The sequence below is a fragment of the Argopecten irradians genome, chromosome 9 (genome assembly GCF_041381155.1).
Source record: "Argopecten irradians isolate NY chromosome 9, Ai_NY, whole genome shotgun sequence".
NCBI classification, from domain to species: domain Eukaryota; kingdom Metazoa; phylum Mollusca; class Bivalvia; order Pectinida; family Pectinidae; genus Argopecten; species Argopecten irradians.
Window position 1 is genome coordinate 33,098,180 of NC_091142.1, and position 17,749 is coordinate 33,115,928.

Sequence of the window (17,749 nt, forward strand, 5' to 3'; positions counted from 1 at the left end):
ATATGGTTCTAAATTATTCTTGTTAAATAAAATAAAACATAAATATAACATGTAATTTTGTTGTACGATACATTTTGGTACATGCATTATTATAAAGAGCAATTATCAATATATAGTAAGAAATCTTATTATGAATTATTCCTACATATTGAACAACTTCCTTTCGATATTCCACACTTATGTTTTTCAACTCGGGATACAACATTCGACATTCAAAATTGAAATAAACCCTGCTTCCCGACATTGAACATTACATGTTTCGATTTTCTAGAGTTTTTCCCTCGTCATTCAGATTTAGTCAACAACTACGGTATATCAAGGTTAAGTAAAAACCAGCATTCAAAATACGTAATTAGAATACATTTACATGTATGTGTGTATTACTACTAGAATATTTTGCTGTTTAACAGTATTAGTTAGAAATCACTCTAGAAAAACCTTACATAATGGGGTGTGATTTTTTAACAAGTGTCCAATGGACTCGTTATCTAGACCGATACTATCTGTCGTCCTGTCACATCAAACACGCGCTGAGTGGTCATTGTCATGTTGTCCAGGTTATCAGGAGGTTTTATGTACCCGTTGACCACTATCAACCTATTGTTATGTTCAATTAGAAAATCATAGGAAAGCTGTCTGTACAATCAATAACATTTACAAATTGATATATATTAAAACGACTTTTTTTCTCAAAGTTGAAAAGATTAAAAAAAAACTATTGCCATATAATGTATTAGCATACATAAACATATCAAAATCAATCTTCACATATAGGACTCGACTGATGATACTTCTTCATGTGGTCGAAACACGATGTAAAGGTTCAACCATAGCTTGAAATATTATTAATATAACAAATATAATAATTAGGCTGCTATAGAAAGACAAAAATAAGAGTTGATACGGTACATATTGTTATTATGATTGGTGTGTTTACATATGGCCGAGAATGTTATCGGTCATATCAGCTGATGTCCGTATTGTTTTCAGATGACCAATCAATGACCACTGGTCATAGTTTTATAAATCTGTATACAATCATTCTACATGGACTTTATTACGAAATAAATCGTTACCATGAGTGATGTCAATCTCGACCGAATGACGATGACGACGAGTGACAAAGAAGGCCTTGTGGATCTGGACGAAGAAGAGAAGATTACATCTAAGAGGGAATGTTACAAGGTGTTGGCTGTTATAAGTATTGTGTGGATATTTACCTTCACAGCGTACTCGGGACTCCAGAACCTCGAGAGTAGTTTAAACCCGGGAGTGGGTACTTACTCGTTAGCTGCTTTGACTGGTGGTGGACTTGTATCATGCTTACTCGCACCTGCTATATTAAACTTCATCGGCCCCAAAGGGGCTCTGATAATATCATGGCTAAGCCTGTGTGTTTTCATAGGTGGAAATTACTACCCTAAAAACTACATTTTGATCCCGGCCGCGGCGATAGAGGGCCTATCTACCGGGATTATGTGGACTGCTCAGGGCATTTATGTTGCAAACATAGCTATGGAGTTTTCCGAAATTACAGGAGAGTCCTTCGATAGTATACTTAGCAGATTCTTTGGAATATTTTGCATGGCGTTTCAGAGTACTCAAATCTGGGGGAATCTCATTTCGTCCGCTGTACTCCAGTACGGCCACAAGCCTCCTCCATTACCCAACACAACTCTAGTGTGTGGAGCTGAGGAGTGTCCAGAAAGCATGTCCATACCCGCCTTACCAGAGACTACTATCATATACATCCTCATCAGTATCTACATGGGACTGACCCTCATTGGTCTGCTTATCACGGTGTTTCTACTGAAACCACTGAAGAAGAAAATAGACCAGGAGAGTGTTGGGAAGTTACTGCTGTCGACTGTGAAACTACTCGGCACTGACATCAACATGGCACTGTTGGTACCTTTCAGTCTGTACACGGGGCTAGAGCAGGTCATCATGTATGCCGAGTACACAAAGGTAACAAAACCCTCAATGGTTGTTATATTGTTTATCTACTAACTTTTAACGCTTACAATTACTTCAATAACTTATCATCTATAAGTATGCACCATGAAAACATATTTATTGTACATGCAATACGGAGTTGAAACCATTTGTTATTGTACTTATGGTTTGAGAACTGTGAAATAGTCGTCATTGTCCGTCAAATTATACATGTGGCAAAGCAGTCATTTACTGAGCTCCAGACAGGAGTGACAAGAGATCCCTGAGGGATATTGGCGTCCACCAAAGAAAGGTCTATGTCTGACAATGGAAAGATGGATTTTCACTCAAACTTTTACTATATCCTACATGTAAAATTTGAAAAAAAATATCCTTTCAGTACTTTCTGTGATATATAGCAGTAACAAATAATTATCACAACACTGGGATAGCTACCTGTCGGCCATCTTGTTGACCGATCGGTCCCAAAATATGCACAACTAAGGTCCTAGGGGAACCTGTATGTGAAATTTCAGACAGATCGTTTCAATAGGTTCTGAGAAATAGTGGAAACAATTTTCAATAATTAAAATCCAAGATGGCGGCCTGCCCGTTATCTTCATGACAGATCGGTCTAAAATGCTTGGGAAACCTGCACATGCAATTTGACACAGATCCGTTCAGTTCTTTCGGAGAAATAGCGGCAACTAACTTCAGTTACCAAAATCCAAGATGGCATCCTGTCGGCCATCTTGTTCACCGATTGGTCCGAAAATGCAATATGCAAAGCTTAGGACATAGTGAAACCTGCACATGCAATATGATACAGATCTCTTCAGTACTTTATGAGAAATAGCGGTAACAAACCTTTATTATCAAAATCCAAGATGGCGTCCTGTCGGCCATCTTGTTCACCTATCGATCCCAATATGTAATACGCACAATTAGACCCCTAGGGAAACCTGCACATGCAATATGATATAGATCCCTTCATTACTTTATGAGAAATAGCGGTAACAAACTTCAATTATCAAAATCCAAGATGCATCCTGTCACCGATCGATCCCAAAATACAATATGCTCAACTAAGACCCTAGAGAACCTGCATGTGCAATTTGAGAATGATATCATCAGTACTTTCTGAGAAATAGCGGTAACAAACTTTAAATATCAAATTTCAAGATGGCTGCCTGGCGGTCATCTTGTTCACCGATTAGTCCAAAAATACAACATGCACAACAAGGGACTGAAGGGAACCTACACAAAAAATTTGAGAGCGATCCCTCATAAAATTTCTGAGAGATAAGGATAACAATCTCTAACAACATAAATCCAAGATGGCTGCCTTGCGGCCGTCTTGTTGACCGATCAGTCCCCAAAATACAATATGCGTAACTAGAGCCCTACGGGAATAATTGTATATGAAATTTGAGAAATATCTCTTCAGCACTTTCTGAGGAATCGCAATAACAAAAATTGTTAACGGACGGAAGGATGGACAGACGGACGAACGAAAGGACGGACGACGGACCATGGACAAAAAGTAATTTGAAAAATGTGCTACAGGTATCCCATCGACCAAATGACAGAACAGACGTATCATAGTTGAAATGAAGATTAATGATGAGTGTTTTAGGTGGAAAAGGTTTTCTTTGCTAACTCGTTATTTTACGGTGAAATCGCGAAATGTAGTATCCGCGAAAAAAAGGTGGTCTAGAGCATGATATCCTGAGTGAAGCTGTTTTAGTTTATGTAACTCCATCCATGTTCTTGAGATCGTTTCAAGCAGATGACTGGATAAGTCGGTAAATTGACTAAATTGATAAATATATAAAGTTTTCAAGCATTGGATTTGATCCCGCCACTGTGGTTCCAAAGAATCTTATTTTCATTAAATGATCACATGCATGTTCTGACTTACAAATGTTATGAAATCAAAATGTTTACTGGACTAATCCATGATACATATCCACACATCTTCGATGACGATTGCATTTTGATTAACACAATGTTGTTATATTAATTCACAAATGAAATCATAAATCCTTTTGAAAAAAAAAACAAAACAAAAAAAAACCTTAACATTTTGATAACTAATGAAACAGATTACCCTGATAGAACACATCTAGAACATACAGTAACAAAATATATCTGACAAAAACAGGCAGAAAGAACACATTGTATAATGGTTTATGGAACAAAATCTGACATGACCAGTATTTTAAAATCACTTAACAACCGTAAAGCAATCAAATACTTGTCATATGTTCCGACTTATAAAGGTTATGAAATCAAAATTTTACTGAATTAATCCGCGATATATATCCACGGACGAAATTTAATTTTAGCAGTAAACGACAAAACTATGAATATGGTGTTTCCGGATACCACGTTTTCTTGGTACTCTGTCATAAAGCGTACCTTACAAGGTTCTTCTATACACAGGTGAACCCTAATTCCTCTCTGTCTTTCAGTCATTTGTCGCGTGTCGCCTGGGAGTTGAGTGGGTGGGCTACACCATGATCTGTTTCGGAGTGTTCAATACGTTGGGCTCACCTCTCAGTGGAATCTTAGCCAAATACGTGGGCCGGGGTTCTCTGTTGCTGTTCGCCCTCCTGCTGAACCTTGGCGTACTGGCTGGACTCAGATTCTGGGAAGTTCCCGAAAATCCTTCTGTCAAGCACTTACTCTTGTTTTTCGTGTTTCCTGGTTTATGGGGACTGGCAGATTCTATTTGGCAAACTCAAAGTGCAAGTGAGTTCCAATATTTGTCATTTTAAAGAGTATATTCCACAACCATTACTTTATCCCGATAATAAAATAATAAAAGTGAAAATTGACAGTCTCAAACAAGATGCTGTTGCGTCAAAATTATTGAAATAGCCGACATGCTGAGTTCTACATACCCTTGACAGCTATGAGTTGTAATAACAAGTTCAGATTCTTTACGAGATACTAATTTCATATAACATTAATGAAACAGAAGACGCAGTAAGAAAAAGCAAACCACTTTTTCTTTATTTTTTTTTTATTGATTTATGTCGAGTCACTTTTCAAAAACTTTTATTTTTCGTTTTGCTTTTTCATGCTGTTATTGTTGTAGTTTTATAAAATGTTTGAATAGCAAAAGCTATACTGAATCTCTTTTCTTAGCTCTGGTGGGTGTCGCCTTCAAAGATAGACAGGAGCCTGCCTTCGCTAACCTCAGACTGTTCCAGGCAATGGGTTTCACCATAGCTTACCTTTACAGCATACATCTATGTGAGTACATCAAGCTGTACAACGCTGCCGCTTTCGTGACGTTGTCCATGGTACTGGTAGCTGTGGTCGAGATACGGCTGCGCAGACAGGACAGCAGCAATGACATCCAAATGAAATCACCAGCATACTGAGTATATTAAGAGTGTCAGATGAAATCTGGGGGTACCGAAGATAAACCTATATCCCATGGTATCCAACTGAAATCTTGTGCATGCTGAAGAAGACAAACTTGCACCAAAGGCTTCTCAGCATATTGTGGACACATCTCACCACATTCAGATAAAATCTAACATTTTCAAAATTATTTTCACATCTTCCGATATCCATATGGAAATCCTGGATGTAAACTGGGAATAAAATAATGAAGACCTTAAGACATTCAGATGAAATCAAACACATTCTTAATGATTAATTCATTCATAAGACATCTAGATGAAAACGTTCCCGAACTTTAAAGATTTCCTTAACCTGAAAGTATTACAGAAGTTAACTTCTGTAATGTTTTCCTATGGATAATGTTAAGTTAATGAATTCTTCAAACTTTAGGAATGTTGATGACACTTGTCCCCGGTATAATGAGACTACTACATAGACTATATATGTATAAAGATAATTCTCGTCGATTTTCTCGTATCATCTTTACTCATGGAGTATTGAAGAATCTGAGATGTATTAATTGTGGTCATGACATTTTAACTTTTAGATTACTTTTGCTGTTGTTTCACTCTTACTGAAAGTGAGAAGTAGAGGTGACGAGTCCTTTGACTGTACTTGTAATTCTGGACTGTACACTAAATGAATGTGATATGAAATAAATAGGTGTCTAGTCCTTCTTGGATAGTATACATATGTTCAGTAAAACAAACAAGTAGAAGTCAAACTAAACTCAAAGTTAACTGTTTAGCACAGTTGTAATTGTTTTTTTTAGCAATGAATCAGAGAATGCTCATTCTTGTGGAGCCCTTGGTTCTCTCCACAGGTTTCCATACAGATGTATCCATGAAATCTCATTCATATTTCTCCTTGTTCCGTCTACCTTTGAGTTTTAGGCACACAGTTATCTTATTAACACAACGAACATGATATTTTATTATCTATTTTGAAAATATTTATTAAGCTATGATGCCAATTGCATTTTCATGAACACATAAAATAAATATGACAATTAATGCACCAATTAATAATCTTAATTCACAAAAGAAATCATAAAATCCTTTCCAAAAAATACTTAACATTTTGGTTTCTAAGTAAACAGATTAGTGGATAGAATACATCAGGAACATACAAAATAAATCAACAACATACAGAAACAGCATATTGTATAGTGGACATGATGGGTATAGCATGTATTAGCACTTATTTCATGTAACAACCTCAAATGATTATAATTATTCCATCAAAATATCTGCTATAATATTCCATTAAAAATGCTCTACCACTGACATGGTACCTTTTCACTATCAAAAATTGGAGCAGACGATTTAGCATTTTTTTTCAGTTACAAAAGTTACTTACTTTACACAAATATCACCATTAAAAAGTTTAAGCTTCTAATTTTACTTCAAGTTGAAAATATTATTAATTGCATCCCGAAAAAAATCTGTGGCACTATGTCCTATATGGAATGAAGTAATGATAGCGCATGCATCAAATGCAAAATAAATTATTTAATATTTTTTTTTTTTGTTAATTAGACACAAATATACACGATTAAACACCAATTAATGTTCAAATGATGAATATCCCTAATGCTCTGTTGGCGGTGGAGCATCTTTAAAATATCTGCCATATTATTCCATCAGAATATTATTTGTACATTACGCCTATGGTAGGAATTTCTTTCTGCCACTTGTAAGAGTGATTCCCTTAAACAAAACTAGAATCCAGAGGTAGTTTAAAAAGTTTAATGGAAGAGACTTTGTAAACATTAATTCAGTTTTACAGTTTAGCAGCAGTAGATAGGTTGGACCTACATGTAATTCGAAATGTGTATATCAAATAAAAGAAATTCTAATGTTCCAAATAGTTCCCAAATGTGGTTTTTCTAGGCACATTGCTTTATTCTTATCTTTTACATTTTGTATCAAAATAAAATACCTACACATACAACATGTTTGAAGAAAACTTCCTACTTACTTAAGGCTCAGTTTCATAAACATTCCTTAACTTTAAGGAATTTCCTAAATTTCATCACAGAAAAGCATTACAAAAATCAAGGAATAACTCTTAGCTCAGGAAGCTTTCCTAAAATTCTGTAATGCTTTCCTATGGGGAATTTGAAGTTAAGGGATTCCTTAAAATTCAGAAATATTGATAAAAATGAGCCCAAATAGAGTACATGATGGTGTTCTCGTTTTGATAGAAATGCATTGTTAATTATATCTATATAATTACTTCCCATGATGTTGATTATATAAAGAAAAGGTTTCTAAGTTTTTGGAGCGTATTTGAAAATCCTCAGTATTTAGTCTTCAGTTCTCAATAAGTATGACTTATTAAAGGTTAACTTGAATAGATTTTCTGCTATAGAGATACAACACAAAAATCTGGGTATACTCTAAATACCAATGTAGACGGTATACTCTAAATACCAATGTAGACGGCGAAATGGTTGATGACAGTAAACTAAGAAGTTTTGTGTTATATCTGATGAGAGAAAACTAAGGTTTTTGTGTTCACTGTTATATCTGATGAGAGCAAACTCAGATTTTTGTGTTATATCAACTTAACATAAAAAATATTTTTATATTAATCCTTATTTATAATTCAATTTACTCAAGATAATTTTCAGAATTCTGAATTCATTTTGGGACACTTTTTTTCAATGAAATAATAAATTATGCCATTGCCTTTTAGAAGCAATTATATCAAAAGTAAGTTTTTAAGCCAATGGAAAATAAAATTATTAGGAGTTTGTGCAAATATTCCTTTTCCTTTCTGCAATAGAAATCAAATTATTTCACAATTAACTCTACAAAACAATGCATCAAAAGTAATAAATGTTGATATCTAACAGTTGTTACTCAAATATTTTGAAAATATCAGACATAGTAAAATTTTATCTTTGGAGCATTGTTCATCGTTTGTTATTGAATTAAAAAGATGACTTTCCTACAAGTGATTAAATATGAAAATATTAGACTCATCCATTAATGCATCATTTTCCACTCCATTGCCATGTCTTTATTATGAGCAGATATACATGTGACAACAAACAAGAGGCCCCAAGGCCTTAACGGTCATCTGACTGTTGATACAATATATAGGAGAAATGAAATACACAATAAGATGTAGCATTGTAGCATTTTTGACTCCTGTGACATTGAAGAAAGGTCAATGTTATTCATTTGAACAATTTGGTAGCCCTTCATCCCAGCATGCCAATGGCCCAATAAGAGTAGTACTGTACCCTGGGCCTTTTGGTAATTGAGAAGAAGTTGTTTAAAGATTTTAGCCTTTTTGACCCCTGTGACCTTGAATGAAGGCTAAGGTCATTAATTTGAACAAGCTTGGTAGCACTTTATCCCAGCTTGCTACAGGTCCAATATGATTACCCTAGGCCTTTTGGTTTTTGAGAAGAAATCATTTAAAGATTTTAGTCTTTTTGACCCCCCGTTACCTTGAATGATGGTCAAGGTCATTTATTTGATTAAACTTGTTAGCCCTTCATCCCAGCATGCTGCAGGCCAAATATGAGTACCCTGGGCCTTATGATTATTGAGAAGAAGTTGTTTGAAAGAAAAGTTTATGGAAAGCACACGGTGGACGACAACGGACGAAGCATGATGACTATAGGTCATCCTGAACCTTCGACAGATGACCTACGAACCACCTATGTCCATATATCTTTGAGAGAGTTCTCCTAATTGCCAGGATTGTAAGACTAGTCCAGCACTTTAAACACTAACCAAGTGTTGATAAGCAAACAATACTGAACAGCAAGACAATATCTAATTGATTACAATCCAAAATTTCTTCTCATTATTTTAATGTTTGTAATCATCAGATTTCTTACCACAAGTTTTTAATTCCATGCATTAAGTTTTGATGAATGTGATAGAAATATTCCACTGACAACATGTTTTAGATATCAGTCATCGTAACTCCTTATCACATCAACAGAATCAAATGGAAGGTCTGTACGCGATGGGTATACAACTTTCATGGTTGTATCAAAGTCCAACACGCGGACCTGTTCAACCACTAGCCGTTGGGGAGAACTGTCAGGCCCAGCACTAGCCTCATCCCCTTTACTAGACCCACATCCCATCTCCAGCATCTTCAGTAACAGCTCGTCCATTGCCTTCTTACACACGTCCAAACTTGTGGAGCTGGTCACCTCAATAAACAACTCTGTTGTCTCCTTGGAGATCTACACAAAGAGAAAATTCTAGTTTGTTTAATTTCATTCAGTTGAGATCATTTTTTTATTTTTTTTTTTTTATTTTCAATATATGAACAAATTATCAGTATTTCAAGCACCATTAACAAAGAAAGATATAGATTGATGTGAATAAAATATGTCTTGGTTGGAGTTTTTGTTTCAGAGTTGACTTTAAAGTCCTTCACAATGTAAAAAATTGTACTTATGTGATTAAAAGTGTTTTAAAGATTAAAAAGCGTCTGATTAGAGTTTGTATTCTTTGCAAATAAGATTTCACTAAAATTGTCTTGATGGTTTTTTTTTTTAACTTTTTGCCTTCAAAAATAAAGACTTCTATTAAAGACTTGTATCATGATCTCACATGAAATGAGCATTATTTAATGATTCTACATGTATTAATGAAAAATTATTCAGAATTCAATGACAAAAGTACAGAGATGTTTACCTTGGTCTTCTCGCTGTTAGTTATAGGTGGAAATGAGATCACCTCCCCATCTCCGTCTAACAGGCATGGATACTGCACTTTATCCTTCAATAAATCCAAATACCTGAAAAATACCAAACATATTAAACACAAACGTATCAATCTGTATTTTTTGTTCTGAAATTTCTAAAATTTGCTGATTCTCTAATATTCATTGATAAAAAAATTTTTATTGCAAAGTTTTGAGGTTATTACAAGTAAATTTACAACTAAAATCAAAAGGAAGAAATTAACACCATATACATAGCTCATACAAAGCCATTAGATTTGGCTGGTGGAATATTTTCATTATACTCGCTATTTCACTGAAACATGCAAATTCTGATCACTAGCAAAATAGTCATCAACAAGCTTAAGAGGCCCAGGGGTTCTGTATTGCACACCTGGATTTTTTTTAAAATTATTAACACAACAAAAAATCTTACAATCAGGAATAGTTAAATTGACAAGGCGATTAGTTTAATTTTGAATGGCAACCATATAATGGTCTTTCAATAAATTATTGCAAATAAAGAGAATTAATCTTGTGAAAGTATGAATTATCTCCCCTTCTACTTGTATCTTCATCTTGACAAAATATGAATTATCTACCCTCATCCATATAGATCCATAAAATTTGAAATTTGAAGAGTAAGACAAAGTATTCCCTCATCTTAGGCCATGGATATAACTTCAAAGATGTTATAATTATATTTAAGAAACTTTAATTTTTGTTTTGGAAAGCTAGTGGATGTTTTAAAGATGCTCCACCTCCGACAGAGCATAAATGATATTTCTCAGTTGAACAATAATTGGTGTTTGATCGTGTATATATATGTCTAATTAACACAAAAAAATAATATAAAATAATTTATTTCGCCTTTGGTGCATGCGCAATCAGTACTTCGTTCCATATTAGGATATAGTGACACAGATTTTTTCGGGATGCAATTAATTATTTGTCATATTTTTAACTTGAAGTAAAATTAGAAGCTCAAACTTTTCAATGGTGGTAATGGTGTAAAGTAAGTAACTTTTGTAACTGAAGAAGAAAAATACTAAATCGTCTGCTCCTGTTTTTGATAGTGAAAAAATACCATTTGTCAGCGGTGGAGGATGTTTTAAGATTTGAGGTATATTAGATTAAATATTTATTGCTGACTTACTGATGAATGCCAGACAGAGTATTCCGTTTCTTCTCTCTCCTGTAATCCTCGGCCTCCTTACGAAGGTCGGCCACAAGCTTCTCTCCTGTCACCTCCTTTTTCTTAAACAGGGGCACAATCTAACAACACAAAATAATGTCCTTAGATACATACATTAATAATTCTAAAGAAAAATAATTATTTGAAGCAATCTCATAAACCTAGAAATATTTATACAACACATTCTGATCTATGAGTTATTTCCCTTCATTTCACTCTGTCAGCAACAAAAGGAAATAACTTTGATTGATCAGAATTTGAATGATACAACAGAAATGCTAAGGTCTATATGAAATTGGGACAGAACAGATGTCAATCTGTCAATATAATTATTATGTATCCCACATTTCCAGGTGTGGGTGTAAAAATGGACATGGATGCCGAAAATTCATACAAACTAAGTGATAGAATCAATATCTGTCTTACTGATTATTATTTCTATGATCATAGACAACCAGATGAGAGATCCTCAAGACATTATTGACACATATTCATAGAAAAGGTTATAAGACTTTTTCTTATGTGGATATGAAGGATAGGTCACAAAATGGTGTAAAACCTGAGACTTGCCTTGAGTTTTACAACCTTTTGTGATCCCTAGGGTAGAATATCCCTATATTTCATATCAACGTACGAAAGAGTATAATTCTCTCATACCTCGATGTTTTATTACAATTTTACTACTATCATTTTCCACAATTTTGAAATAAATTAGAAAATTAAAAAAAAAAAAAAACACGACTGCAAGTCAATTCTCCATACATTAAAACTGTCAACGGCGATCCCGTTTGTATCTTTAAAAATAAAACCAGTCTAGTTTCTGAAGAAAAAAAACTTGTTAAAATTGTATTAAAAAAATCCAAATAGTAATTTTGTTGACGCTGTGACGTCACGAGGCTTTATTGTATAGGAAGCCATGCAATACAGCTTCAACAGGGCTCGACATTAACCATTGGATTGCCCGACTGCCCAGGGCAGGTCAGACCTCCTGTTGGGCAGATCAGTTACGTTTGTGACTTGCCCAACTGTGCAGATGGATATTTTAGTGCCATTGATACTTGTTTGGGCTGATGTGGAGTTTATATCCCAGTCATTTAAGATAAAATTAGGGGTCATGCAACAAGAGCTGTCTACACAGAATTATTGGTATAATTAGTCATGGTCAAACAGATGTTTGTACACCCATGTAGTACATACACGATGTGATAATTCAAGCGCTTTGATGACACAGTCATAATAAAATTTGACAGAAACCATGGCAGAGATTGATAACAAAGCAACTGTATGGCAATGGTGGAAATCAAAAATTTATCATTATGTGCAAGATTAATCATGCATGACCAGCTTTTGACTGAAAATTAAGAAATTTATAAGTTCTGTTCACCATGCCGGCTATACACAACCTAGTCTGCTCATTAATCAATCTTTTACTACCGGTAATTTCACAGTTTTTGCTTGTAGAATATTATTATCTAAGACACCTGTTCATCTCGTAAATAATCACCGATACCGTGTCGACAAAATCAATGCAGATTGGTAGTGTCAGGGAAGTTATTAGGTCTGGAAGGTTCTGATGATTATCACTTGGCCAACTGGTCAGTAGGAACAACTTATCTGAACAGGACATTTTTTTTTATAAACTTTAATGTTGCTATAATTACTACAGACATCATTAATTCTTCAATATATAGAAAACACAAAAATTAAGAAAATTAAAAGGAATGATAAATTAATCATAAAAAATAGAGAAATTTTATCATTTTTCATTAAATTAAAAAAGTTAATGTCGGGCCCTGTTCAGCATGAACACTGCCAGTGTACATGTGTATTGAGAGACCTGCCAGTATACATGTGTAGGTATGAGAGACCTGCCAGTATTACATGTGTAGGTATGAGAGACCTGCCAGTATTACATGTGTAGGTATGAGAGACCTGCCAGTATTACATGTGTAGGTATGAGAGACCTGCCAGTATTACATGTGTAGGTATGAGAGACCTGCCAGTATTACATGTGTAGGTATGAGAGACCTGCCAGTATTACATGTGTAGGTATGAGAGACCTGCCAGTATTACATGTGTAGGTATGAGAGACCTGCCAGTATTACATGTGTAGGTATGAGAGACCTGCCAGTATTACATGTGTGTGTATGAGACCCCAGTATTACATGTAGGTATGAGAGACCTGCCAGTATTACATGTGTAGGTATGAGAGACCTGCCAGTATTACATGTGTAGGTATGAGAGACCTGCCAGTATTACATGTGTAGGTATGAGAGACCTGCCAGTATTACATGTGTAGGTATGAGAGACCTGCCAGTATTACATGTGTAGGTATGAGAGACCTGCCAGTATTACATGTGTAGGTATGAGAGACCTGCCAGTATTACATGTGTAGGTATGAGAGACCTGCCAGTATTACATGTGTAGGTATGAGAGACCTGCCAGTATTACATGTGTAGGTATGAGAGACCTGCCAGTATTACATGTGTAGGTATGAGAGACCTGCCAGTATTACATGTGTAGGTATGAGAGACCTGCCAGTATTACATGTGTAGGTATGAGAGACCGCCAGTATACATGTGTAGGTATGAGAGACCTGCCAGTATTACATGTGTAGGTATGAGAGACCTGCCAGTATTACATGTGTAGGTATGAGAGACCTGCCAGTATTACATGTGTAGGTATGAGAGACCTGCCAGTATTACATGTGTAGGTATGAGAGACCTGCCAGTATTACATGTGTAGGTATGAGAGACCTGCCAGTATTACATGTGTAGGTATGAGAGACCTGCCAGTATTACATGTGTGTAGGTATGAGAGACCTGCCAGTATTACATGTGTAGGTATGAGAGAGACCTGCCAGTATTACATGTGTAGGTATGAGAGACCTGCCAGTATTACATGTGTAGGTATGAGAGACCTGCCAGTATTACATGTGTAGGTATGAGAGACCTGCCAGTATTACATGTGTAGGTATGAGAGACCTGCCAGTATTACATGTGTAGGTATGAGAGAGACCTGCCAGTATTACATGTGTAGGTATGAGAGACCTGCCAGTATTACATGTGTAGGTATGAGAGACCTGCCAGTATTACATGTGTAGGTATGAGAGACCTGCCAGTATTACATGTGTAGGTATGAGAGACCTGCCAGTATTACATGTGTAGGTATGAGAGACCTGCCAGTATTACATGTGTAGGTATGAGAGACCTGCCAGTATTACATGTGTAGGTATGAGAGACCTGCCAGTATTACATGTGTAGGTATGAGAGACCTGCCAGTATTACATGTGTAGGTATGAGAGACCTGCCAGTATTACATGTGTAGGTATGAGAGACCTGCCAGTATTACATGTGTAGGTATGAGAGACCTGCCAGTATTACATGTGTAGGTATGAGAGAAAACATGGTGGTACATATGCATCTTATGAAGTTCAATAAAAATGTATTAAAATTGCAAACCTTCAACTCATGTGGGAACATAGCTTCGTAGGTGAGGGGTCGCTTGACACTTTTTAGATCATGTGTAGCAATAGTGGCAGCCTGTCGCTTCTGACACACTCCGTCGTGAAGTTTTGTCTAAAATCATTAATTGGAAAAATATTGTCACATGTAACATAATCATTTAACTGATATTGTGATTGTACGCCTCCTGAACACTTAAAACATTACATGAGCTATCAATCTTACAGGATTCAAGTACATGTACCAAATTGTAACACTGTATTAGCCATATGTAGTGCCCAGGGCACTTATATAATTGTAAAAAAAAGTGGGGGTGGGGGGGGGCTTATTGTTGAACCAACATGTAAGAAAATGTAAATGTAAAAGTTAGTCATATTTTAAATTAATCTGTACTCATGATACCTTAATCTGTTGCAATGCTGATGTCAGAGGCATCGCATGTTGTAAAACATTGTTAAATCTATGGAATGAGGGCATTTATACAATTTCAACTCTTCTCCAGAAATGGGGAGGGGCGCTTATAGGTGGAGGGGCTCTAATTACTGTACAGGGGGCCAACTTACATCCTGCTCCACCTTTGAAGAAAATGGGCATGATTAACACTTAATAAGATATTTATAGGTCATAATTTTATAATTATCATTTGCCAAAAACCTTCTGTGAAATTCTAATATCAATCTTGTGCTGGAATGGTTATTCTAGTAATCTAAGTATCAGAATTTGAAATTTTAACAAGAGGCCCAGAAGGCCTGTATCACTCACCTAGTTATCGTAATGCCAAGTAATGTTCTGAATACAGGATCATTGGTTTTTTTATGAAGGAATTTAACGATTTACCTCTAATTTCCACTCCAGGGGGTCAAAATTTATATAAACTCTGGTTAAATTCTATGCAGAACTCTATGATTAGTAGCAATTGAAAGAATTTACTTCTATTTCCGCATTATTTCCGGGGGGTCAGAGCTGAAATGTATACAAGCTATGTTCCCCTTCCTCCAAAGATATTTCTGGCCAAATTTGGTTACATTCCATGCAGAACTCTTTGACAAGTAGCGATTTAAAGGATTTATCTTGATTTCCCCTATTAAGCCGCGCTCCGCCCCTCCTGGCCTCGGGGCTGAATTCTATGACAAGCAGTGATTTAAAAGATTACCGATTACCTCTATTTTCCTTATTGCCCCCCCCCCCCCTCCGGGGATGCAGGGGGGTGGGGGGGGGGGGGGTGTCAAAGCCAGAATTTATACAAACTCTCTTCCTGTGCCTTCCTTCTAAGATATATCTGGCCAAATTTGGTTACATTCAATGCATAACTCTATGACTATTAGATTTAAAGGATTTACCTCTATTTCCCATATTAGGCCTTCCCCTCCTGCCCCCGGGTTTAGAGCCAAAATTTACTAACTCTGTTCCCCTTCCCTCAAGGATGTTTCTGGCCAAATTTGCATGGTTACATTCCATGCAGAACTCTATAACAAGTAGCGATTTAAACGAAATGTTGACAGACGGACAGACGGATGGACGACGGACACCGCGCCATGACATAAGCTCACCCGCCCTTCGGGCTAGGTGAGCTAAAAACATGATTATAATGGATGAAAAAAACTATTCATTAAAAGCTTTAATTCATATACCTGTAAAGTAATGAAGTTTTTAAACATGTTCACAGACTGCTGAAAGTCGAGTTCTCGGACAATACAGCACACAATGTACTGTCTTACAGACAGAACTGCTGGCTTCAACTGTATAGTACACCCCGATTCAGCTGCACCAGCGAAGTGTAAAACGTTTATCATGTTCTTGATGATATCTTCCACCTCTGTAGGCTCCTTCTTTCCACTTTTCTTTTTCTTCCCTTTCCCTTTCTTTCCTGCTTGTTCTCGTTCCTTCTTTAGTTGTGTCGCTAAGTAATCCAAGACTGATTTGGTACCACATTGATCGACCATTTTACCAAATCTTCTGTCCTTGAATTTATTACCTTTTAGATTTAGTTCCTTCAGTTTTGCACATTCACTCATCTCAGAGGGGACCTCAAGCAGTTTGTTATTTGATAAGTCGAATGTGTTTAAATGGGGTAAATCCACTACATCTGCCGAAATCTCTGAGATAGCATTATCGTTTCCTACAACCTTGCTCAAGTGTACAAGACTTGAGGAGAACACTCCTTCAGGGAGTCCATCTAGCTGATTATGTGAAAAGTTGAAAATGTGTAAAGCACCAAGGGACCCAACAGCTGGAAACTCGGATAACTTATTCATGGATACATTTAGCGTTTGCAGGTTTGTCAGCGTAGAAATATCACCAGGGAAAGACGTGATTTGGTTGTTTGAAACATCTAAAAGTTTCAATAAAGTGAGGTTGGTGATTTCCTTTGGAACAGACGTCAAACTGTTGTTGTGCAATACCAAATCTGTAAGATTTGTCAAACGACCGATACCACTTCCGACATCGGAAAGACATGTTTTAGAGATGTCTAGAAAATTTAACAAAGTTAAATCGAAAAGGCATTCATCAAATCCACTTTCTTTGATCCGTTGACTGATGTCCTGGCCATGAAGAGTGAGTTCTCGACGCTTTTCAGATGCCGCCTGCTGAACTTCTGGCCATGTGTTAGCCATTGCAGTTTTTACAAGCGTCTTTCTGATCGAGATCGATGAGACTATAGAATTAAAATAGAATTTAACAAAATATCCGGAATTATATTTTGTTGTTTGAATATTATTAGATAATAGGAAAATGAATGGATATGTGCTGAAACATTAATATAAATATTTATATATATGTATCATGAATAAATCTTACAATTAAAAAATTAACCAATGGCCATTTTGTCGCACCCTTCCAGCCTTCCTACATGTACGTACTAATGTAAATCAGTACGTACAGGTACAAATGTACTTGTATTCCGCTAAAATTAAACCTGCCTATGTTATTAGGCTCTTCTTTTACCTTTTTTTTATTTAAAAAGACTTATGATATAGGCAGGTTTAGAAGACTAAGGTACTTGTGGACATGAATTCATATGTCTATATATATTTTT

The 17,749-nt window shown here is 35.9% G+C and overlaps 2 protein-coding genes across 2 annotated transcripts; one reads left to right on the top strand and one right to left on the bottom strand.

The window, feature by feature from the left end:
- The first annotated feature begins 1,048 nt into the window (after positions 1-1,048).
- Positions 1,049-7,219, top strand: LOC138332105 (protein unc-93 homolog A-like). Its single transcript, XM_069280067.1, has 3 exons — positions 1,049-1,968; positions 4,410-4,689; positions 5,089-7,219. The coding sequence occupies exons 1-3, from the start codon at positions 1,078-1,080 to the stop codon at positions 5,325-5,327; spliced, it is 1,410 nt and encodes a 469-aa protein (XP_069136168.1). The 5' UTR covers positions 1,049-1,077; the 3' UTR covers positions 5,328-7,219.
- A 558-nt stretch (positions 7,220-7,777) lies between these two features.
- LOC138332104 (leucine-rich repeat-containing protein 47-like) lies at positions 7,778-17,362 on the bottom strand. The gene is made up of 5 exons (XM_069280066.1): positions 16,344-17,362; positions 14,710-14,826; positions 11,210-11,328; positions 10,026-10,128; positions 7,778-9,568 (listed from the first exon to the last, which is right to left on the bottom strand). The coding sequence occupies exons 1-5, from the start codon at positions 17,325-17,327 to the stop codon at positions 9,287-9,289; spliced, it is 1,605 nt and encodes a 534-aa protein (XP_069136167.1). The 5' UTR covers positions 17,328-17,362; the 3' UTR covers positions 7,778-9,286.
- Positions 17,363-17,749: the final 387 nt, after the last annotated feature.